Consider the following 23,899-nt stretch of genomic DNA (forward strand, 5'->3'; position numbering starts at 1 on the left):
AACCGTGAGACACACTCAGCTGCAGCCCGACAACACACTCCTGCACTACATCCTACATTCATGATGATTTTAGTTCAGTTTTTGTTGGAAATGTGTTGATTCAACTTTTTTTTTTTTTTTGTGCACTTTTAAAGCAGACGTCTGTACAGCCGGTAGGCTTTATTGAATTATTCTGTATTATTTTGTCTTATTTATGTAATTAAGGGAAAGTTAAGCGACAGAAGTGGAGGCTGCAGAAAAGTTATCATCTGTTTATCATTTTCTACTTTTGATCAGGAGTAGACGGTTTGGAGAAACTTAAGGACTGCATGTTAAATCTGAAGAAGCCTTTTCTTCTTTGAGCTTCAGTGACGGCGGGTTTCCAAGATCACAGATGGTTTGACATCGGTTGGCATCTCGCATCACAAAACAGAAAACTATGTTGATTTAGGGAGTTATAACTGCAAAAATAGGAGTTGCATGTGTAGTTTACATGATAATCCAAATCATCTGCCTGGATATATTAATTAAAAAAGGGTCTACATAACAATTTACTGCAATTTAAACTTTTTTTTTTTATCGGCCATATGTGAGCGGATTGTAGCGGGACCCTGAAATATGAGACCTTCCCCGTCTCTCTCGTTTGTCTACACAAGCCTGAAGACAATTTGTTTAAAATAAGTAAAATATAGTAAAAGTCTTGTGATTTTAGCCATTTTAAAGCAGAAGTTGTACATATTATATCTTTAAAGATCTCTGATAGGTCCATGACATGATGAGAAAAACAAAGAGGCCCTCAGATGTTTTATTTTCACAGTTTATTTTTTATTTCTTTTGCAGAGCATCATTTCATATTGCAGATTTACTCCGTATTACGTAACAGCAACGCACTAATGCACTCTTGATCAGTACGATATCACCGCTAAGCACCATAGCTGAGCACCACTGTCGATCATCTTTTTGTACTTGAGGCTGCCTGGATCAAAGAGTCGGGCAACACATTTCTATCAATTCATTGCTACAAAGTTCACAAATTCACAGGATCATATTTCAAATTCAATTTTATACACCTTTAGAAACGACTGGCAGTAACCTGACTCCATCTGTATGATGATGATGATGATGATGATGATGATGCAGTTCAACCCTGAAGGATAACGGATCACAGTTTGAATTATGTGCAGAAATGTTCGACCCCATGTCTGATTTTCATCAGTCCGTATCAATAACATCAGAAGGCAATTAACAGCTATATTGAGACGCTGATCCATCTGCTCTCCACTGGCCTCGAGTTTTCACACTTCTCTCTCCAACTGCTTGACGTCAAAGGTCATCAGGACGTCCATGTCACTGGACTCCCCCGAGGCGGCGGCCAGTTTCAGTTGTTGGAGACCGTTTCCTGTGGAAACGTCGCCCTCCCAGACTCTGCTCTTGTTCAGTTTCAGATCAGTTCTCGTCTCTCCCACCACGCTCACCCTCTGGGCCCCGGGGATCCTCACCCTGAAGCGGACCCAGGAGAGGGGCTCCAGCAGGCCCGCACGGGGCTCAAAGAGCACGCAGCCTTTCCTCCAGGCGGCGTAGACGCAGGGGAACGGAGGCCCCGGCTGATCGCAGCTGTTCCTCAGAACAAAGTCACACATGGGGTTGAAATCTCCACCGGGGGCTAGCTTGGCATACAGGCCCAGGCGATACACCCCAGGATCGGGGAGACTGACGCTCACCGTCACCTTGCTGTCTGTGTACGTGCAGAAGAGGTAGCGTGAGAGTGGGAGGGCTGCCATTTTGTTCTCGTCTCTGCTGAGCACGGTGTGGAGCTCCAGGTCGCGCTGGTTGTGGAAGGTGATGTTACACTTGCCTTGCTGGGTGCTCACCAGCGCTGTCGTGTGGCTGAACTTGGACAGTCCCGCCTCTGTCGTGCGGGTTCCGGGCCCACATGCGGAACCGAGGTTAGGAGGGAAGAGCTCATCCGGACTGACCACCTTCCCTTTGCAGTGCAGCAGGAAGTTGGCAGCATTCTGGAACTTGACTTCCGTTTTCTCGTGGTCCCGCACGAACACTGACAGCCGGTAGAAGCCTCGCAGGGGGCACAGGACGTGGCAGGTGAGGACATTCGGTTGAATCTGAGTGACCAGGCACCGCTTGGCCACAGCAGCCTCCAGCTGTGGGTGCACCAGCTCACACAGCATCATCAGAGGCCTGGATGTCTTCAACGCCAGTTCAAAAACGCCTTCTTCCACCTCGGCCACCTCGCTGCCCTGGCTGCTGCCCCCGACGCCCAGAGATCCTGCGACGGGCTGCAGCCCCCACGACAAGAAGGGGTTCTCCGGGATCTCCTCCATGGCCCTGGGGATCGGACACTCGACTGTGAAGGAGCAGACCCAGATCAGAGGCGTGGTGGCCGCTTCAGGTCTGGCGAAGATCTTCACGTCATACACGCCGGTGGCGGGCGGCAGGAGCTGCAGCTTCATGTTCCGATGCGAGACCGTCAGGAGGCCGTAGGAGGAGTTTCCGGACTCTCTCTGCTCTGAAGCTCCACAGTGGAGAAGATCCTGGTGCTGTGTGATCTCGTGGGTAAAAGTTGTCGGCCTGGAGAAGCCGAGGGACACGTTTGCCTCGCCGTCATCTGGGGAGGGAATCAGAAGACTTTTAAGGAATTTTAGAAGAGATTGATTCAAACGTAATTGCCCGGGTTTGAGTTAAAGAAGCTAAAACAAAACAAAATAATAGTTTGAACAGACCTGTGATGATGTAACAGTGATGCGGCTGAATCAGCCGGAGCCCCATGGTGAAGAAGGCTGAGGTCTTGAAGACTCTCCTCTCAAACTCCTCCAGGCTGATGGGCACGTCCAGGAGCTGCCATTTGTCCTCATCGGGGAAGTGTGAATCTATGAACTCCTCTGGGTCCGTTAGGAAATAGAAATCATCGAACCTTGGAGGCAACAGATGGAGACAGCAGACTGGTTTGAGACCCAACTCGCAGCAGGTTTTCGGTCGTGTGAAAACAAACAAAAGAGCAAACTCTGATTTCTGGATCGAAAACGTTCACTGTATAACTGCATCATCTCCGAACGGTGAATGCAGCGGAATCACTCTTTGGTTTCTTTTCAGACCTTTTGACGAAACTCTCGTGCTCCATGTCCACTCGTCCTGCTCCCCAGCAGGCGTCCAACAGGAACCACTGTCCTCCCAGGAGCACGGCGTTCCACAGGTGATCGGATTTCACATTCTGGAGGCTCTGGCCCTGGCGGTACCCGATGCCCTTACTGTGGCCTGGCACTTCCTGACACTCGATGCCCACCTCTCTGTCAACAGAAAACCCAACAGAAAGCACTCACTGCCTTTTGTTTCACATCCCACATCCTGAAACTCAAGTTCAAGGTTGTTGTTTGTGTCGTCAGTCTTTCATTAAAGGGACTCAGTGCACAGTGAGTTTTTACTGGAAATGCCTGGCTTGAACTCAGGAGGTATCAAGGATGCAGAGGAAGAACACAATACTAAATGCAATAATTGAAATAAAGGACACTCCAGCATGAGTGTATATTGACGTATAGATGAATAAATTGTGTATTTTTCAGCAGAATGGAAATCTTTCTGTACACCGCAAGAGTTTCATCAACCTTATTTCAACTGTACTTGGTTATTTTAAGCTAAAGAGGTCTCATAAATCCACCGAACAGCAGGCAGATCAGCAACTAATTGGATGGTAAAGTGGCACATTTTACTGGAGCGTTTAGCAGCTTAAAGGGAAGTTCACCCCAAAATGAAAATTCAGTCATTATCCTCTCACCCTCGAAAACTTTTCTGAGCATTCTCCTAATCAATTGAAGAAGATGCTGACAAAAATTACACCCATACAGCTCGTCCATCATAAGTCTTCCAGAAGCTCCAAAATCCAAATTTATTTAAAAAAAGATGTGTGTGATCTTAGCAGCTACAGAGAAGATTTTGGCTTGGAAAACGGTGCAAATAACATCTTTTAGAATACATTTGGTATCTTGCAGCTTCCAGAGACTTGGATTATGCTCGACAAGCCGTTTTATGTCCCAGTCTACTTCAGTCTGCAGCTGTTGTGCTGTGAAGCTCCAGAAAAGTTGTGTGGTTCGAAGAAACTAGAGTAGACAATGACTGAATTTTGGGGTGAACTTATCCTTTAAGATCCTGATGTTTCCCCTCAAGTGAATGCACACATAACATTTTTTTTATTATGTGCATTTATAAGAGTTTGATTATATTAAATTATTGTTGGGTTTCCAGCTTGTACCGTTGCCCCCAAGTGGCCCAAAAAACAATGAGTGTAGCTTTAAGTGGCTTGAAACTTAATTGCAAAGCTTAATATAACAGCCTGGAAGGTTTTAATAGCACTGGCACTCATTTGAAGACTGTAGTTTGGGCGTGTTTACCTGCACATCTCCGTACAGAGGCTGGAGTAGCCGCAGCACACACCCCGCCCGGCTGCGATCACCTCCTCTGGAGAGCTCAGCTTCTCCGAGTGTCCGAGGTATCCGCCCACATCGTACTCTGTGACGATGACAATCCCTCTTATTCCAGAACGAGATATGATTATAATAATTGTTCTTCCTGAAATGCATAATCAAAGAACCAACCGATGTTGTGGCACAGCCAGACCCAGATGGCACGAAGCCTCTCCAGCTCGCTCCTCGCTCCCTGTGTGATGCTCTGTACGATCACCTTTACATCATGGACGCGCTTTTCCTTCAGCTGCAACACAAACAAACGCACACAAAAGACCGTCACAGAGTTTTCTTTTCATTATAAAATGCAGTCCAGCATCAAGACCTTTCATTTAAACCATCCCCCATTTTATTTTATTTTTTTTTTACAGCATCATTCTGTTCGCCTGCGTCTCTCAATGTCATTCAGTGTGCTGAGCGAACCGGGTCACCATCCTTGCTCAAGGATGCGAGTGCTGCTTGAAAGCTGCGCTGTTTTATTATGGTTTTATGGCAGCAGATGAGGAGATGTTGTCAGCCTTCAGAGCTCTTCTTCCCTGCAGAGCTCAGGAACACAAAAGACCGAGAGTTTCTTTTATGGTTTTGTTTTTGTTGCTCTTGGTTCTGATTTTATCCTGCTGTGAATGTGTTTAGTTGTGTGTAGCTGAACAGGTGACACGTGGGCTGTTGGTAATTTTTGGGGGGGAATCAGTGATCAGTTAATGTGTCGGCGCTTCCTCTGTTGTTTTATGATCATGTGCTGTGTACGTGTCGTCACCTCTGCTCCGGTCCTGATGACGTGTGAATCCACCCGGTGGAAGACCTCAGAGCTGGTGAAGAGGTCCTTTCGACGCCTCCTCTTCCCTGCCGCCCCGGCGCACAGTGACACCCTCTGACCCGTGAATGACTTTGGTTTCAGGCGCCTCGGCTCTTCGGCCTCCTGCCTCACCGCGCTCTTCTTCACCACTGTGATGGTCCTGGCTGCGCTCTCGGACGACAGCTGCCTCTTCGCAGCGGGACGCTGGTCTTCACTTTCCACCAGCAGCTTCTCAAACACACTCTGCCTGGACAGCACGGCACTCTGGGAGGATTCAGCACGGATCAGGACCTGGGCGGCTGCAAAGTTCTCCCCTTTAGGAAGAGGCTTTGGACTCTCTTTACCCTGGTTCTCACCGTGCACCAGAGCACCTATAACTGCAACAGGGCTGCTTAAGATTGTCTTCTCCTGAAGGTCGTGAAGGGCCAGGGCCTTCACCTGAACGCATCCCGCCTGCGTCACCTCATCTTGCTGGGAAAGGCGTGCAGCACAGGAGAAGGGGAAGGAGAACTTCTGAGATGCAACTGTAGCCGACATTATGCTGGAAGCATGGCGCCCTAACCGGAGAGAAGGTAGATAAAAGACACAAGTCATTCTCTTTGAGCTATTTTTAGATTAATGTTCTTAATCCTGAGAGCAGGTTGAGCTTCGGCGCCTCGTTCGATGGCTTAAAATGAGACACGACTGCTGCGGGAACTCGTCACTCGTCAAGATCCATACACACTTCTACACGTGCTGCACAGAGAGAAGCAGAGGTATACTCTATACAGTACATTCTGCGTACGACAGTGATGAATTGGCAATTATATCATGTCTATTCATGACCAGAAATTAACGCAAAGGTTGGACTCATTAGTCAGTGTCACAGCGAACAGCGCGAAGAGTCAAAGTCTTCACCGGAATAGTTTGACCTCATAACGTCCTGCATGTGATGAACCTGCAGATTGATGCTCGCATGCAACACTTCATGAACATATTTTGATATAAATGCGGGAAAATGACATGATCCTCAGAAAGGGACAATAACCGTCCTTCATCCAGATGACCCGGGCTGAAGCCACCTCGCTGGCGAGGACCTGCCTGGCTCAAGTGTCCTTCAGCAGTCCTCTCAGCTCTGTGGGCTGCGGCTGACCCTGACCTCCAACCTTCCTGGAGTGCGACTAAAGTGAAGGTCCCAGAGGATAGCGCGAGGTATCACCCCTCATGTTGGAGCAAATCCAACCCCCCCCCGAAGTTCAAATAAAATCATGCTCTTTTCTCAGGACACTGCTTACTTCCTCAAGCATTTAAGTACCACTGATACTTCCTTCAGTGTTCCCTGATAACTCTTGAAAATGTCAGATTTACGTCAGATTCACCAAAGCAGACACAGTCGAGGCAGGTTTAACTGTCGCTGCATCCTTAAAGAGTCACAGAGGCTTTTACTCACCCTGAGAGGATTTAAAATGCCTGCTGGATGTTTTGCCGGAGTGTCGGCGGAGATGTTTCCACTGTGTGTTCTCAGTGGTCCCCACATGCAGGGGGAGGCTTATATACTCTCCCAGTGGCCTGCCAGGACAGGCCCCAGAATAACAGGCCTAAAAATACTACAAAGCAGTTAAGACCAGCCAATAGAGTAAGCCCCAACTCAGGAGTGTGACGTCCATGCGAGTGTGTATCAGAAGTGTGTGACTGTGTGTGCTGTGCAGATGTGTGTTCTGACGTGCGTGTGTGTGTGTGCTAATCAGCGCGAACACAATGCAGCATATCTGAGCTGCACGAGTGAGTGTGAGGTTGTGTGGGTCGCCGTGCATGTGTGTGTGTGTGTGTGTGTGTGGATGGATTGCGAGAGTTTGTGCTCGCCGTTTGGACGGTTGGCGCGTGAGCACGTGTTGGCCGCGATCGGAGGGGTCGGATTCAGCGAAGAGTCGCGTGTTCAAAGAAACGGGGCCGAAGGGTTCACGAAGGGCCACGTCAACGGAACAACACGCAGGATGCACGGTTTTATCTGTTATAGGTGCATTTTTTGCTGGGCAGCAGTCAGAATCTAATCCGATGAATAAACAAAGATGAAGACAGAAGTTAGTTTTATATAAACAGCCTGAAATCACAAATCAAAGTGCTTAAAGCAGCGCTACAACCTGAACAACGTACGTAGAGTTCCACTGTATGTCATGTTCATGGCGACATCTCTACTTGCATGATACACCTGAACCTCCAACCAAACTGTCTTCACTTGAGTTGCATTATGGGTAACATATGCTCCAAGCTTGGACAAGGAAGAGGAAGAAGGCGTGCAGGCGCTCCGCTGTATCAAATTTAAATACTTGGATCACTACTTAAACTTGATGGAAGGCTAAACCAGCTACGTATTGTTGGTTTATCAGCACTTCGTCTTCGCTACAAGCAGCTGCAGACATGTTCTACACTATGAGACCAATCCGAATAAATAAAAACATTTGTGGGAAACATGCTTCAAAAAACACCTGCAGAGCTGAAGGGAACTGCAGTGACGCCTTCCACCTTCCCTCTTGTCATTTGGGCCGTTATTGTTATTATTATTATTATATTGATTATAGTCACTTTCAGTAAAAAACTCTGAGGTTGATCAGAGTAAGATCTCCTTCTTCTGCTGGTTGAAGTAGAGGAGATGCAAAAGTGGAAAACTGTCTATACATAACTGGGGAAAAACCCAACAGGAAATGCTGGACAAACTTTGAATATGGTGAAAAACTGAGTGAAATAAAGACACGCAGCAGAGCTGATATATGCTCAGAGACACCGTCCAGAATGTAATCTAATCACACAACAGTCCAGTGGATCATCTTTTATGTTCATCGCAGGCGCTGCAAACTTTTGAAGCTCGACCAGCTCTGTGGTTTTCTCACCTTCGTCTATAAAACTCTACCTGTCACCACCAGCACTTCTGTGCAAACGTAAAGACTGCAGACAGGAAATCAGCACCCGAACCCGTTTTTTTTCTCCAACTGAACCTCCAGAAGAGCGAGCAGAACCGATCACCGTAACGTAGACCCACCCCGCAGACACACTGTTACATAACGCCGCCATATGCTGGTGTTGATGTTGACTCGTGGGCACGGCGGAGGGGGGCAGCCTCCTCCGCCGGTGGTGGATCCTGAGCCAGCTGACTGTGAAACCGTGGAGTAATAATGCCATCTGGAACAGCTGTCAGCCAAGGAATCTCGCTCTGGCTTATTAGGGAAAGCAGAGGAACAGGAGGGGGATTCTCTCCAGCTCAAAGAGAGGTGAAACACATGGAGGGGAGATGTGAAGCGTCGATATGGCAGCGAAATGAAAAGGAAATCACTGCAGGCAGAGAAAATGTTAATCTGCTTCCAGGCACGGGTGAATTTCTTACAGTGAGAAGAAAAATATGGATTTCAGTGCCTTCGGAGTTCAGGAGCTTCAGATGTTGGAATTTTGTGTTTTTTTTTTCCTGGTTTATTCTAAAATTCAGGAAGCACTCGCATTGTTAAACCATCAGACAGATGAGTCAGAGTGTCAGGATGGTTTCTTAATTCTATCAGGAGCATTTATTCCATTTAAAATGACAATTTTCTGCAAAGTTGTCTCTTATTATACACTCAAACACTGGTCATCGACTCAGGTCACAGAAAAAGTGACACTGAAATGAAGCTAATTGCAAAGAAACACACTTGGATCTATTTATTCACACTGTATGTGGGGAAAAAAAGCAAATCACTTGTGAAAAGGCTCAGTTGACATGTTAGATTATTTCATTTTCACGTGTGAAAATATGTCAAAATGAGGAATTCACATGAGAAAAATAACACTAATGTTGCTAATGCTAGCTTGCTAATTTCCCTGCAAACTCACGACTACCAAGACAACTTGATGTTGGAGAAACATGGACACCACGTGATGCAAAAACATCGTTATGCTGCTGGCTCTCAAAACCAAAACTCCAGAATTCTTACACAGCGATGAACAAAACAATCATTTTGGACTCGAAAGAACTTTTAAATTGATCGATTTACAGTCATAATAGTGTATTTGAGGATAAGAGGAAAAGAAGAAGATGAAATGTTATCAACACAACCTCTAAAACGACTTGTCTTACAAACTCCACCTGCAGACGACTTTCAGTGAAGATTTCTTTTGTTTCCTTCAGCTCAGGAATGAACTTTCACGCTAAGCTTATAATACAACATGTCTCCTACAAGACACGTTTAAAGGTGTTTTAATCGTTCCGATCGTTTGAAATGTGGACTTGAAAGTGTCCGCAGTGGAGGAGCATCATCGGGTGGTCCTCGGTGTGTGCAGCACGCCGTCTGCACGCATCTCCACCGAGTTTGCTCCATGACCGCAGGCACAAAACCTGTTTCCTTCAGATCTGAGGGACCAACCTGGGTGTATATTCCTCAAACATATCGGACGCGTGTTTTGGCCTTTGGCTGTTGTGTGATTTATAAACCAGCAGACGCACTTTGAAACCCGTTCTATCTCAAACCTGGAGCCGGTGTAATGTGCTCGGCCGCTCTCGTTATTGCAGCAGCAGCAGTGGTGGAAATGTGGTGCAGTCTGAGAAAAGATCAAGAAACAAGAGCGCTGGAGACGAAGGCAGGAATCTTTGTTGTGTCTCCAAATCTCACGTGGACACCAGACCTGCAGCCGGAGCCACAATCTGAGTCCATTACGACAAAAAGCACGCTCCAACTTGGACGATGAGAAAGGTGCCGCCAGACTGCTGTGATCAAAGATTCGACTCCCACCTACAGATACAAATAAAAGCTTCATAAGACAAGCTTTATACACTTTATAGTTTCTGGGATACAACCTTTGCGGTGAATAAAAGCACGTCTACCTGAGGGCGCTCGGCATGAAATAATTAACAACCAACAACTCCCAGAACTCCTGCAGCTGATAACGGCTCCCTCTACTTGTAATGTGTCTGGAAAAACAGCTTTATATGGACACCTCGCCTCTGAAAATGCAATTAAATAATGAATAAATCGTGCATTGTAATTGAAATATTTTAAATACAGCAGTAACGGTGAGCATACGGTGGTAATACCTGTGCTTTCAATTCAGCAGTGCAGTAAAAGATTAAGATAATGATCATTTAGCACGTATGCAAAAGTTTGAATCTGATCCAGATCTTCTCCCGTCGTCATCCTGGTGAATATTTTGAGGATGAACCTGCTAACAGTTGCCCACTTTAAAAAGAAGAGGAGCAATGAGCCATTTTTGTGAACGATCAGCCATAATATCGCCACTAAAATGATTTAAAATTTAAAAAATGAGGGGGGAAAATCTCTGTGCAACAAGTCAGGAGGGTTTTCAGGCAGACAGAGACACACTCAGTAGAGCGTATACCTCCGCCAAGACCCAACAATCCACTTTAATTCAATCAAGCCTAATCCAACAACATCGAATTAAACATATTTGTTAATCTGCTGGATACATACGCATCAGATTGTGCTCACGTATGACATCCATCCGTTGTTACCTGAGAAATAAACTGAAATGTCGGAGATGCAGTTACTTTTGTGTCTTTATAATACAGTAATATGGAATATTGAGAGCAAATAAAGGACGCTGCAATCAAGAATTGTTTTATTGACGGCAAAAGTTCATTTTAAAAGAGTAAAAGAATTAAAAAAAACTGTATTTATGGATCAAAAACTTTTTTTGCAAGTTAAATATTGAGTTTGTAAATCAAAACTCTTTAGTTTTTTGGATTCAAAACTTTTGTTTCTTGTTTCTTCAGTGACAGTCAGTCATTCAAATTTTCCTGTTTAATGGCAGATTTTTTTTTTTGCATTTACCATCAATAAACTCCAACAATGTTTCTGCCAAATGTATTTTTTGATCACAGTGAGGAAAGACTCAGTTTCTGCTCATGTTGTCTGTAAAATAACGACACAAAGTAAATTCATTTTAACTTGAGCTTGTTGTGTTGAGGTCAGGTGTGGTGTTGTTTCCTCAGGTGTGATGATGATGATGATGATGATGAAGCTCCATCAGTCCCGCTCATCCTGCTGTCCTCTGACAGGTCTCGTGCCTGCAGCGTGCGGTGGGCGTGGTCGCAGCTGCGGGGCACTCGGCGGCGGCGCGTGCTGCCATCAACACCTGGTGACTCCGGTGATTACTCCGCGATACTCGCGTTACTTTTCGCTGTTGTTGTTGTTGTTGTTGTACTGAATGTAGAGGACCGTCGACACCTGCCTGAGGTTTCACCTGCTGCCTGCGGACAGCAGAGACAACGCGGCCGTCAGGAGACATTTTGACGTCTTCTGGAGACATGAGGACGGTCAGAGACGACGGAGAGTCGACCGGGCTGTCGGTTAATCGATTCACAAGAGGTAAGATGCGTTTGAGTGACTTTACTAAGAAGGTTTTAAATGCGTTTAAACTGTCGAGACGTTCGCGGTTTAACTGTGATTCGTCCATAACAGACAAATTAATCAGACTTCTTAATTAAACGAGACGCAAACTGCACCAGAGGAGGGATTATCGGTTAAAGTAAAACCCTCACTAAAATGCAAGCTAGCCGTTTTTTTTTTGTGAATGTATATGAGTTAAACCTTCATGTAAAAGCATAATTAAGATTTACCTTATTTTCGTTTTGGGGTCATGCTCATTTTCACTGGGAGCGCATGGGGCACTTTTAAGCTAGCATCAAAATCTCTATTTTTAAAACACTAAGAAGTCTCGACACAACGTGAAACTTTGCTCGTATTATCACCAGGGTCTCTACACATGAATACCAGCACTGGGAACATTTTTTGTGTACATAGAGTTTATCAAAAAGAAAGTTTTTGAACAGCTCATGTTAGCAGTAGCTTGTTTCGCTAGCCGTCGTCATGGCAGCAGAGAACACTCGATCTCCTAACATGGAGGACAGTTAAGGTGGAACGTTCCTAAAGCTTAGTTCCGTAGAAATGCACAGATAATTTGTTGTTTTGTCAATATTGACCTTGAAGTTGAAAAATACTAAAATCAAAAGCCGGAAAAGTCACGTGAGATCTCGCGTGGATAGTTGTTGCTGGAAGACAGTAGTTCCACCTTAACTGTCCTCCATGTTATGTCACATTCACGGTGGCGAGCGGGACAAGCTACTGCTAACGTGAGTTGTTCAAAAACTTTCTTTTTAGTAAACTCTCAATGCTGGTGTTCATGTGTAGAGACCCTGGTGATACTACGAGCAAAGTTTCATGTTGTGTCGAGACTTCTTACTGTTTTAAAAATAGAGATTTTGATGCTATTGCTAATTTACCCCTCCACCCCCACTGAAAATGAGTTTGACCCGAAAACGACAATATGGTAAATCTTAAAAGTGCCTCTTTCATTGTAATTATGCTTTTACACGAAGGTTTGACTCATATACTTCTGTAGCACTGTTTTGGTTATTAATTCTTAAAAACAGTGATTTATTGTAGGAAACCGGCAAAGTAGGAGACGACTGATATGTTGTTTCAGTGCCGATATTAAGGAGACAGAAAACCGATATTTGAGACCGATACTCATTTGCAGCAAAGATGAAACTCTCTCTGAACAACCAGTGATGGAAAAGTACATTTTTACTTGAGTATTTTCCATTTTCTGCTACTTCAAACTTCCTCTGCTCCATTTTTATAGTTTCTTGTTACTCTGCAGATAATTCAGTGTACGTAGGTTATTAATGGTAACGTGTTACCTACCTGGTGTGAGATGACATTGCTTCAGAGCATTAATTTAGCAGATGATGGGTGACTGTGGCTCAGGGGCAGCCAATGTCTTGTTATCAGAAGGTCGGTGGTTCGATTCCCCTCGTCTGCATGGCAAAGTTTGGGCAAGATACTGAATCCCCAAACTGCTCCTGATGCAAGACTGTGTGCATGAATTAAGTCGCTTTGGACATAGGTGTCTGCTAAATGTAAAATTTAAGATAACTGGAAGAAAAATCTTGTTCCCAAAGTGGAAAATAAGCAGTAATTAATTGGAACTAACTACAATTTACTCAAGTCTTTTTGGACTTTCTGATCTTTTTGTAACAAAATACTTCTAACATACTAGTATCTGGCATTTTATGCTGACGCATTTCATGAGCAAGTATTTGTAATAAGTACGAAAACACTTTTTAATATATGTGTGTATCTCTGATTACCAGTTTGTACATTTTTTGTACAATTGCCTTAATCATTAATCAGTGACACTATAAATCAGATGGTGTAGTGGGCGGAAGTGAGTGTTGACTGCAGACAAATAACAGATGCTGCATCAGAGAATTGTATTTTTAAATTACATTAATTTATTGGCCATCAGACTTCAAGAAAATACTGTATAATACTATATAATATCGGCCTGTTTTATCTTTGCAGACGTGTTATGATGTGTGAGGGGGGGAAATGTGAAGAATACAGCAGTAACTCATTCTGTATGGATGTAGAGGAAATGCTGAACACACAGGAACAGTAAACAGCGTCACTGGTGCCAGAAACACATGTAAACAAGACGCCTTAAATCCAACAAACAGAGAAATGTGGCATCTTGACGGCGTCTCCAGCCCCACATTTACATTTCAGAGCCTCTCGAAAGCTGTGAAATAAGACCGGCAGAATTTTGGTCCAAAAAGGAGCAATCCAGTGATGATTTTGTAATTTACAGTTCAATAGCATGTAAGTAGGAGGAAAGGGTCAACACGAGAGACTGGCAGAAAAATAGTTTGTAAACTTCTTGGGGCGCACCAAGCTTCTTGAAATGACTCGTTTCACTATCAGAATTCGATCCATTCAGTCCAATAACGTTCAGGAAAAGTCCAGAAGACGTTTTGTGAGCTGCACAATTCGGAAGCTCTGCAGCAGTCGGAAAAGACCCAACTTTTATCGGCTTCACGGCTTCACCGAGCAGCGCCAGATAAGAAAGAATGGGCCTCGGTGTCCAGCGCTGCGTCCAGACTTTTTCCCCTTATCGGATCATCGGTGAGGAGATCTGGACGAGATAGCGATCAATACAAATATCGTACAATACTGTCGGGAATTTAAAATATATATGCTGATATATTGCTGAGCCCTAACAGAAACCATATGAAGTGTAATTAGTTCAGAAAGGTTTTCAGGGTATAGATTTTTTTTTCTGATCTACATAAAAATGAAATCAAGGTGCTCGTAATTTGAACACTCGGCAGAAAGACATTAACCTTTCTGAACCTTCCCTTCGTCTTATCTCGTACTTTTAATTGGTCGTACAGAAGCTTTACAGTCCTGAATCCTCACAAAGTTCTGCACTCTTATGACCTTTAATTTCCCCAAACAAGCACTTTTTGCTGTTGTTGCTGCTGCTGCACATCATCCAGTGTGTATTGTGTAACTGTCTTAACCAGGATTATACCTCTTCTTTTTTTTTTATTATTATTATTATTATTTTTTTTTTTATATGCCATTTGGCTGGCACTTTCATCCTGAGCTCCTTATGGACTTGAGAGTGCATACATGGCTTGTTTTTTTTTGATCCGGCGGGAGTCGAGCCTCCATCTCTGACGCTGTTAACACCGTGTTCTGCATGTTCGACCCACTCTGGAGAATACACCCACAACCCCGTCAGTACAGTGCGGTACACATTACGAAAGATAGGTCACAGTCTAGAGGTCAGACCGTATGGACTACTGATGGTTTGTTATATTATCACAATATAACCTCTATATTAACTCTCTGTTCTTCTTCTTGTGTGCAGATGTTCTGACTTGTTTGTCCTGTTTGTCTCTGGTTCGGTGCATCCTGCAGTATTGAATTACTGCAGAAAACTCTTTCAGTTACAGCACGACTGTGTCTTTGTCTGTGAGAAACATAACGTACCTGTAAGCTTTGGCACTTTTTCTTGCATAGTTTCATCCGTGTTCATCATACAGACAATTTACAGGAGCAGAAACATTAGGGGTGTCGCGAAAATTTGTCGAATTCCATGTTGCAAAATTGCAGAAGGAAATAAATATATTTTCAGCAGGAGTCTGCAGCTGCATTTGCAGACACGTATCCTTTTGTGAAAGAGGACAAACATCTGGCAGCATCAGAGAGAAGAGATTGATTTACTTGTGGAGAAGGTATATTATGTCGCAGCCTTGTTGAACTTTGGTCATTTTAGAGACGTGTACAGTTCTAACAAACCTTGTTGAAAGGTTTTTCAAGCTGAGATAATTAGTTTTTTTTTTCACAAAAGTCTTAGTGTGGTATTAGTCAGTAGCTTACCCAAGGTCTAAATACATTCAGGATTTAATAATGTGTCTTCATTGATATGAAGCAACAGATGTGATCTCAGTATTTTCAGAGCTTTTCTTTTTTTTTTGTGTTTCTCTGTGAACCACGAGTCGAACTTACCTTCACAGCTTCCGTCTGTCGGTGTTAAATAGCAGTGTCGATGGTCTGTTCACGGACGTGTGGGGATTCAGTTCACAGAGTTAATTGTTTGTTAAGTGTCATTCATTAACTGCTGTCTGGTGGGACTGCGCTGGAATCAAGTAGCTACTGGTGAAGACATTAATCAATCAGCGACTCACTTAGCGTCCAGCTCCCTCAGTCCTGCTTTACTGGCCGAGTTAAACGGGTCAAACATCGAGTCCGGGTTAGAAAATATCATATAAGCTCACATACAGTGTGATATGATGACAGATGCTCATGATTTAAGGGTTTAAATGCAAGAACTAACTTATTTATGAAATCTTTTAAAATGTCACAAATCAGATGCTGAAGTCTTGTTTAGCTTCAGCTTGTTCGTCTGAGCAGTAATCCAAAAATACGGACGTAATAACCATCAACTCACACCACACGTGTCTCTTTCTACTATTTCGGAGGGTCATATAAATATATTGTTCCACTCTGTCAGGCCGTTTGATGTTTACAATCAGAGCAGCATTCGTGCTAGTTGTCGAGCTGCAGTTGTCAGGTCGTACAGTGCACACGTCACGTGTCGGACCGGTTACACGCTGACGAACAACAACAGGCGCACATAGGACGAACATACAGCTGAGAGCAGGCGTTAAAAAAAAATAACTGAGGAGTGACAACGAAGGTCACCTTAATAAAAATCTCTCACTGGAGAAGTTACCTTCAAATCTAAATCTGAACTTATCAACAGTGACTTCTGCAGATCCTTGTGTGAGAAGGAGATTTATGATTTCTATCTGTTAACAGTTAAGTTTGGAGGACGACTCGTTCTGCAGTCACGTTACACTCAAAACGTTTTTACATCTCAGCAGATTCCAGCAGTTTTACTGCAGGATGAGGTAGGAAGCGCCTCAACAAGCTGCTGCAACAAGTCAATCAAACAATCAATACACCGACAGAACAAACTAACATCTGTTCCAGCTGCTCAGAAGAGTCGGTTTGCTGTTTTTTCTCTGTTTGTATCTTTATAAACTGTTTATCTTCTGAAGACGTCAGCCTGTTCTCTGAGAGTGGAGGATGGAAGTGTGTCACTATTCTCTGACATTTATGAAGCAGAGTAATCAGTGAGAGTGATTGTTAGTTGCAGCCTTAGATGTTGTGTAGCCGATATCACATGAATTTGGGAGGATATTGCAGAAATAATACTTACATTTTGATTTATATTGAGACGTATTTCATTAGCATAAAACCTAATGCATACAAGATCAAGACGCTTCATATTGCTGTACGCTACTGGCAGCAGATAAATCATGCGGGCCCATATTCAGAGTGCGTGCGTGTGAGCGAGAGCCTCCATTTTGTTTGAATTAGCCTGCATGTGTTTATGTGCGGCTTTCATGACGGCCGCCTTTTTGTACATTCTGCTTGCCAAGCGGCACTTGGCCAGCATCTTAAAAAACAACGGACAATGTGAGGCAGGAGCCGGTCGCGAGGAGAGGAAGTCCCACCCAGTTGTTTGTCCACCGACTGTGTCTTTGCCGTCTTCCTGCTCAGTGCGCAAACACAAACGAGGTGTCCTCGCTTTCTGCAGTGACGTTATTTTTTTTCTCTACAAAGCAAAAAACAAGGCAGCTTAATCTATTTTGATAATAGTGACATGCACTCTGGCAAGAAAGGGAAAAAAAAAGGAAAATATTAATAGCACAAAGTAGAATCCTGCATCCCGCGGCTGAGAGAACGGGAACACTTCTGCAGACTCTCTGGATTCCTAAATGATGAATGTCAGGAAATTATAATTTTCCTACAAAAGAGATGGACGAGAGATTTCAAAATTAATTCTTTAAGCACTCATCAGATAAAGTAGAAGTAGCACATGGCAGTGTTATTGGATGTAGCAGGATAATTAATCTACAGTAGTTCTGACACATTAAGGATAAAGTGAAGTACGACCCACACACAGATACGATTGTCCACAGCACTTCTTATAGAAATATGGTAACTTAATAAGGATTTCGCCATGACAGTGAGCTTTTTACTATAAAGATTTGTGTAATTTCACAGTTCTGCGTATCTGATGGTGTGTAGGTGGTTATAACTAAGTAATATATGGAATTTTTACCAAGTTAATACAATAATTCCACCCAAATGTCTTGACAGTGACCTGAACAGTATTTCTTGCGATAATCTGGTATTTTTAAGAGTTAAGAAATATCTGGAAAAGGAAACTTTCCAGCTTATAAAAGACGTATACATTTCCTGGCTAACATTTGCTGATCGTTGCATTTTGATTTCCAACAAGTTGGAATGAGGAAAGTTTGAAGTTTCCTGGAAATGTTTTAAAGAAATGACCGGCTGTTTATGAACCGCTTGTTGGAAAAGACAGAATTTTATTATGAAATCATTTTGTTTTTAATACATTTTAAGACAGTTATTGTGGTCCAGGTTGTTACTTGGTAATTACCTATTACCTCTGGACCTTTTCTAAAACGAAGCACTGTCGTGTTTCAGGCAGGTTTTTCCTGTAAGAGGGCGACTTCCAGCGAGGTCAGAGGCGGCAGGATGATCCACGCTGCTGATGTGACCGTTTCACTCACTCGCTTGAAGTTTAAAAGTGTCTGTGTCAGCATTGCTTCCCCATCAGGGCTTTTTGGAAACGTAAAGACAACAAACATTTCCTGTGGAGCATCGTGTGTGTGTGTGTGTGTGTGTGTGTGTGTGTGTGTGTGTGTGGAGGGTATCACACTGAAGACAGGAAACATGTAGAGGAAGCCGGAGGTCAAACGACACGGCCGCTGTCTTAAATTCACTGCTGCATCCACACACACACTCACACACACTCTCTGCTGTTTTCTGTATCTGACTAATCCAGATTAGATCATCCTCACTGAGATAACCAGTCCGTGCACTATACGCTTCTGACCCACTATAATCTAGAGCCTATATAAATAAATACACAAAGACCTAAATCATCTTCTGCTCAGTTTCAGACAAATTTCAAAACATTAGAACAAAACAGAAAGTAAATAATATATTTGTTTTATTATCTGGACACTGTAACTGTTGTGAGCCCTCCAGCAGAGGGCAGTGTGTGTGTGTGTGTGTGTGTGTGTGTGTGTGTGTGTGTGTGTGTGTGTGTGTGTGTGTGTGTGTGTGTGTGTGTGTCACTGGACAACATCATTTGTCCTGTTGAGTGCGTTTGTGATTATATTCAAAAATCTTATGTTTAGAAATCCTGAGTCACTGAGGTGGTTCAGCCTTCATCTGCATCGCTGTTAGTGGGAGTAAAAAGTCTCTGCAGGCACTTTGCATTGTGTCTGCAGAGGACTGAGGGTTATTGATCACATCTGCATGCTGTATATCAGTCCGAGCAATTATCCAGAAACCTTACACTCGCATCAAAGAGACATTTATGCTAAAATGTCATTTTTTATTCCCGGTTTATTACCTTCTTCTCCGCTGCTTACCTTGTTTCCCCTCGGGGAACAATAAAGTCCATCCTTATCACATTTTTTATTTGGACGTTGTGCGAGGAATATTTATAAGGGTTCGTCTGAGCTGAGAGGGGCTTTTTTTTTTTTTTTTTTTTGAGGATTGTGTGCTTGTGACCAGAGGAGTTCTGTTTCAGATGTGAGCGCCTGTGGGCAGAGCGAGGCAGAGAAAGTGAACAAGAAAAGCGGTTACATGCCCTTGAGCAAGCAAAGGCTGTTTGCGTAGGAGAGCTTTCTGCATGTGAATGAATGAGCGCGGCGAGGAAGGGAGGTGCGGTGTGCTCAGTCAGCCTTCCCTGGTTAGATGAGGGCTGAAACTTCACCACTACGCTTGTTGCACTGGGACCCTCATTTTTACACCCACAGGCAGTTTGATATGTGGTGCAGGTCTCCAGGACAGCTTACTCTAAGTGAGCAGGTGGGATTTACTGTGTGGCACGTGGTTGTTATCGGGCACATGTGAGGATTGATTCTGTCAAAAAACCAGGTCACGCTGGCATCTATTATCTTAAAGAGTTCACCAAAACAGAAGTCGTTCAGGATGAGATGCACCCAGACGTAGGAAGTCAACGTTCTTGTCGTGCTTCGCCATCACCTGCCTGGTGCTGGTACCGTTTGAATGCTTAAAAAACAGAGAAGGTGACACAAACACGCCACAGGAATTTCAAAATAAAGGAGCATATTAAAACGCTTGATGAGCAGTTGTACCGTTACAGTCTTTCTCCTCCTTTTTTTCCTTCCTGCTCTTTCCGAATACTGATTTGATCCGTGGCTCAAAACTTGTTTGATGTTTTTTATAAAGCGTGTAATCATTTTCGTGTCCTGATCCACGATCTCATAAGGAGTGAGTCAGTTTTAGCACTAAGACGGTCACAGTCTGTCTGCTGGCAGGGTCGACTTGTGCTTCGCTGCAGCTTAAAAAACAGGGCGGTAGGGAGTCGCCCAATAATGCTTCTGTTTTTGACCAAACTGTTTGTGGACTTGAGTTGCTGCGTGAGCCAGCTTCCTGTTGTCTCGGCGTGCTGAAGCAGCCGACTTCAGGACAATGGAAGGTCAAAGAGCGCGCCTGGCACCGAAGCATAAACCCCAAAACACGCTGCAGGTTCTGCCCACAGTGTTGTGTGACAGGGAGAGCCTGTCACATTATTAATTCACAGTGTAGTATTTTCCTGTTTTAAAAGGTTGGAACATCCTCAAAGGTATTTTTGTTATGAGGCTTCAAATAAACAGAAAATGACTTAACCTTTAACTACTTTTATTATAGCAAACCAGTAAGCGCTTGAAAAGATGTCATTGCATTTAATCAAACAACCAAAACAGGCCCTGCTTTGTTCGATACATCGATTAGGAATGATTGGTAGTTGCTGTGCATGCAGAGTCATGTACTCCTTCGAATCCAAGAACCCTTAAAGATGAATAAATCATGTGATATCAGAAAAACGTCTGCTGTAGATCAGCCACCAGAAATTATCTTGAATCCACAAGTCAGAAAAAAGTTGCAGCGGGACGTGCTTGTGTTTGTCGATAATCGTCCTCTTCAGTGTCTGAAGGATATTTAGTAGTATCGTGCCACAAACTCAGTAATTGGCTTAATGAATGAACAAATGAATCAAGTAAAATGCACACTAACACAGGCAATGTTGTCAAAGTAATAGGCCTGCGTCCTTGATGAAGAAAGTGTACGCATACCGCAGCCTCGCATATTACGTCTCCTTATTTGTTTGATGTCCCAAATCATTATAATTATTCACATACTGCGTGGGCTACAGTGCACAAGAAGCCTTGTTGTTCTTGATTTAGAATGATATAGGAAAAACTATAATTAAGAGCAGTTTATATGATTGAAAATTGATTGGCGCCCCCCCTGGCTGCATGGCAACTCTCCCCCACTCCTCCATATCCTCCGTACTCCACTAATGTGCATGCGCACAATGCAACGTCGATGCTGAGATGATATATTGTTCAGCGTCTGGTACTTGTAAACTGGTAAACATGTAGAAAAATGTTGATTTGATGGACAAGGGAAGCAGCGAGACACTGGGCGGGCAGAGCCACATTAGCATGACAGTGAAGGCATCGTCGCCCTGATGCTGCTGTGAAGAAGTGAGAGACGAGCGCTTACACGACGGCGTTTTAACAGCACTTAGTCTGTACTGCAGTGCCACAAAAAAGTCCTCAGATATTCACCTCACATGCATGCGTGTTGAATTGTGTGTCCCTGCACTGACGTGTGTGTGTGTGTTCACCTGTGTCGTCTCTGTTACATCTCCCCGAGCCGGTTTTTGCCTGAGAGAACATAATCAAGTTGTTCTTCTCCAAATTAAATCTGTAGCTAGTTTGTGACCTGAAATATGCCCCTCATCCCCTCGGCAATACTTACAGCTCTGTGCTAAACGCTGCTGTGCACACACACACACACACACACACACACACACACACACACACACACACACACACACACACACACACACACACACACCCATGCCCATACAAAGAGGGAATTGCGGGAGGCTATATTCTGATAGCTCCTGCAGTGATATGTGGGGGCAGCAGAGTAACAAGAACCAGCTGCTCCCCTCATCCTCCTTCTCCTCTTCTTCTTCATCATCGTCCTCCTCCTCCTCCTCATCATCCTCCTCTTTCCTTCATCTCCATTTTCTCCTCTATTCCTGAGTATTATTATGATTATCACTCTGCCTCTCTCTCTCTCTCTCTCTCTCTCCCCCTTCCTGTGTCAGAGCAAAGCATAAACAACAACAACAAAGACGACGCTGAAGGAAGAAGACACACACACACACACACACACACACACACACACACACACACACACACACACACACGAATACAGACGTACACAAAAACTGACTGACAGGCACACGAGCTTATAGACACAGACACAAACAGAAAGACAAAACAGACGCCTACACATAGACGGGAAGACAAGATAGACGCCTACACATGCAGACACCAGGGTGTGTAGTTAAAGCCCATGCACACACGTACAGTACACACACACAGACATGCACACACACACACACACATGCACACACACACACAGTCGGCTGCTAATGAAGGTTGTTCCCAGTCAAAAGGAAGGAGCAGGATTCCCTCACTGATTGATGACTCAGTGAGGGAATAGCTGTCGCTGTTTGTGCATCATTACTTGCTATGCTGTGTTACCATTAACACTACACTGCTGCAGCCACCTCAGGAGCCCCACCGCTTCTCAGAACGGGCTTTTAAAAATCGCCAAGCACAAGAGAAAAAAAGTCTCAACGCTGGTGCAGAGGCATGTTGGCATCCAAATGAGTCGTACACCCCATCCTGACATCTGGCACAAGGACAAAAGGACGGCACATACGCTGCAGCAGCACAGCCGCCGCACAATACTAGACTGCAAAACAGTTAAATCACATAATTTCAGCAGGCCGATATGCAACCTGGCTACTCAAAGAGGTAGCAGCAAAAAAGAACCGTGCACTTACAGCCCTGCGTATTTTATATATATTTATGTTTAACTCTCCAATATACAACTCCTCTGACATCTTACGTTGAGGACGTGTCAAATAAATTTCATCCAAAATCAAAACAGAGCAACCTTCAGTGTTTATCTCACTGCCGTTGCTGCATTATGCACCAAGCCGTTAGCAGCCGAAGCTGACCAGCATCGACGTCTGACGTCGCCTCAACTGTAAACAGAACAAGTGTCGCAGCTGCCGGCCTGCTGCTGCCTCTTATCCCTCGCTGAGTGGAGCAGTCACACCAACCTGTAGCCGTCAGAGCATCAGGGCGGTTACAGTGACCTGAAATGGAGACATATTACTAAATTTAACTGCAGATGATTTGAGAACACAACTCACTGAAGTTAAAGCAACAAAATAACCAAAAAACAACATCTGAATTAATCAGTTAAGCTGTAGTAGTACTACAGTAGATAGAAAGAAAATGAATAGCTATTTTGATGGAATCAAATGGATCTCCTGATGTTTTTTCTATTATTGTGATTAGTTTTACTGCTATCTGATGTTTTATAGATCAAACAAGACAGTAGAAAAATCAAGATATGTAGCATTTATACAAGATGACATTTGATATTTATTTTATTGAGTTGTGTTCAAAAGTCTTCAACAATCTTTAAACAGAGAAATCTGTAATTTTACTCAAGGTAAAGGTTTACAAAGGTTGCATGTTGCGATCGGTCAGAGAGCGACAGAACGTAACGTCAGACTTAAATACATCACATGAAAATTGTTTTTGTCTCTCTCTTTGGTTCGGTTTGGATTTGCCAACACCGGAGTTTGATCAGCACTTCATTATTAAATCTCGTGTGTTTGCGTCCTCATCACTTTGCAAACTGTGGGAGGAAGTTTACACACACTGCCTCTTTTTTTAATGTGCGACTGTTTCAATTAGTTGGGAGAAAACACAGAATTGATATGAACATGAAAGTGTTCGCAGCGTGGATCTCTCTCTCTCCTCTTCGTCCTTGTCGGGCTCATATTAGATGTCTCTGTAAAAACACCCGCTGTGTTGACGTGCAGCTTTATTTGCACTGTGGGATTCACTGTGAAACCAGGAGACTGTTGGCGTACAGCTCCGGCTCTGCTGTTTAGAAAAGGTGTAACGTCCATCTTTTGTAATAACAGTTGATTGCTGACTTTAAGCACAATAACTCTGAAACCATCTTCAATGAAGGTCGAACATTTTTGATGTGCAGCCGCCCCCGTGGGCCTCATGAACGTTACACCCCATCACATATAAACCCTTACTTTATTTTTTTGGCAGCTTTTTATCGAAACAGCGGGGCGGCTGAGAAAGAGACACATACGCAGCGTAGACGCT

General features: G+C 43.9%; 2 protein-coding genes and 1 long non-coding RNA gene across 4 annotated transcripts in view; 2 read left to right on the forward strand and 1 right to left on the reverse strand.

Annotated features, from left to right (window-relative positions):
* Positions 1-788: 788 nt before the first annotated feature.
* ky (kyphoscoliosis peptidase) lies at positions 789-6,849 on the reverse strand. The gene is made up of 7 exons (XM_037125121.1): positions 6,677-6,849; positions 5,209-5,804; positions 4,584-4,698; positions 4,380-4,497; positions 3,090-3,281; positions 2,718-2,908; positions 789-2,602 (listed from the first exon to the last, which is right to left on the reverse strand). The coding sequence occupies exons 2-7, from the start codon at positions 5,782-5,784 to the stop codon at positions 1,275-1,277; spliced, it is 2,520 nt and encodes an 839-aa protein (XP_036981016.1). The 5' UTR covers positions 5,785-5,804; positions 6,677-6,849; the 3' UTR covers positions 789-1,274.
* A 4,430-nt stretch (positions 6,850-11,279) lies between these two features.
* slc4a11 (solute carrier family 4 member 11) overlaps positions 11,280-23,899 on the forward strand; it is a 101,041-nt gene continuing 88,421 nt past the window's right edge. The window contains exon 1 of one of the 2 annotated variants that reach the window (XM_037071265.1): positions 11,280-11,573. Coding sequence is in view for 1 of the 2 variants with exons in the window: in XM_037071266.1 (XP_036927161.1) it covers positions 11,513-11,573 (61 nt within the window). In the remaining variant the exon portion in view is untranslated. The remainder of the gene's footprint in view (positions 11,574-23,899) is intronic. The other variant, XM_037071266.1, reaches the window with a different exon arrangement.
* LOC119004395 lies at positions 12,912-15,194 on the forward strand. The gene is made up of 2 exons (XR_005070192.1): positions 12,912-14,836; positions 14,923-15,194. It is a non-coding gene; the product is annotated as an uncharacterized LOC119004395 (long non-coding RNA).

This window comes from Acanthopagrus latus, chromosome 16, assembly GCF_904848185.1.
Source record: "Acanthopagrus latus isolate v.2019 chromosome 16, fAcaLat1.1, whole genome shotgun sequence".
Lineage (NCBI taxonomy): Eukaryota > Metazoa > Chordata > Actinopteri > Spariformes > Sparidae > Acanthopagrus > Acanthopagrus latus.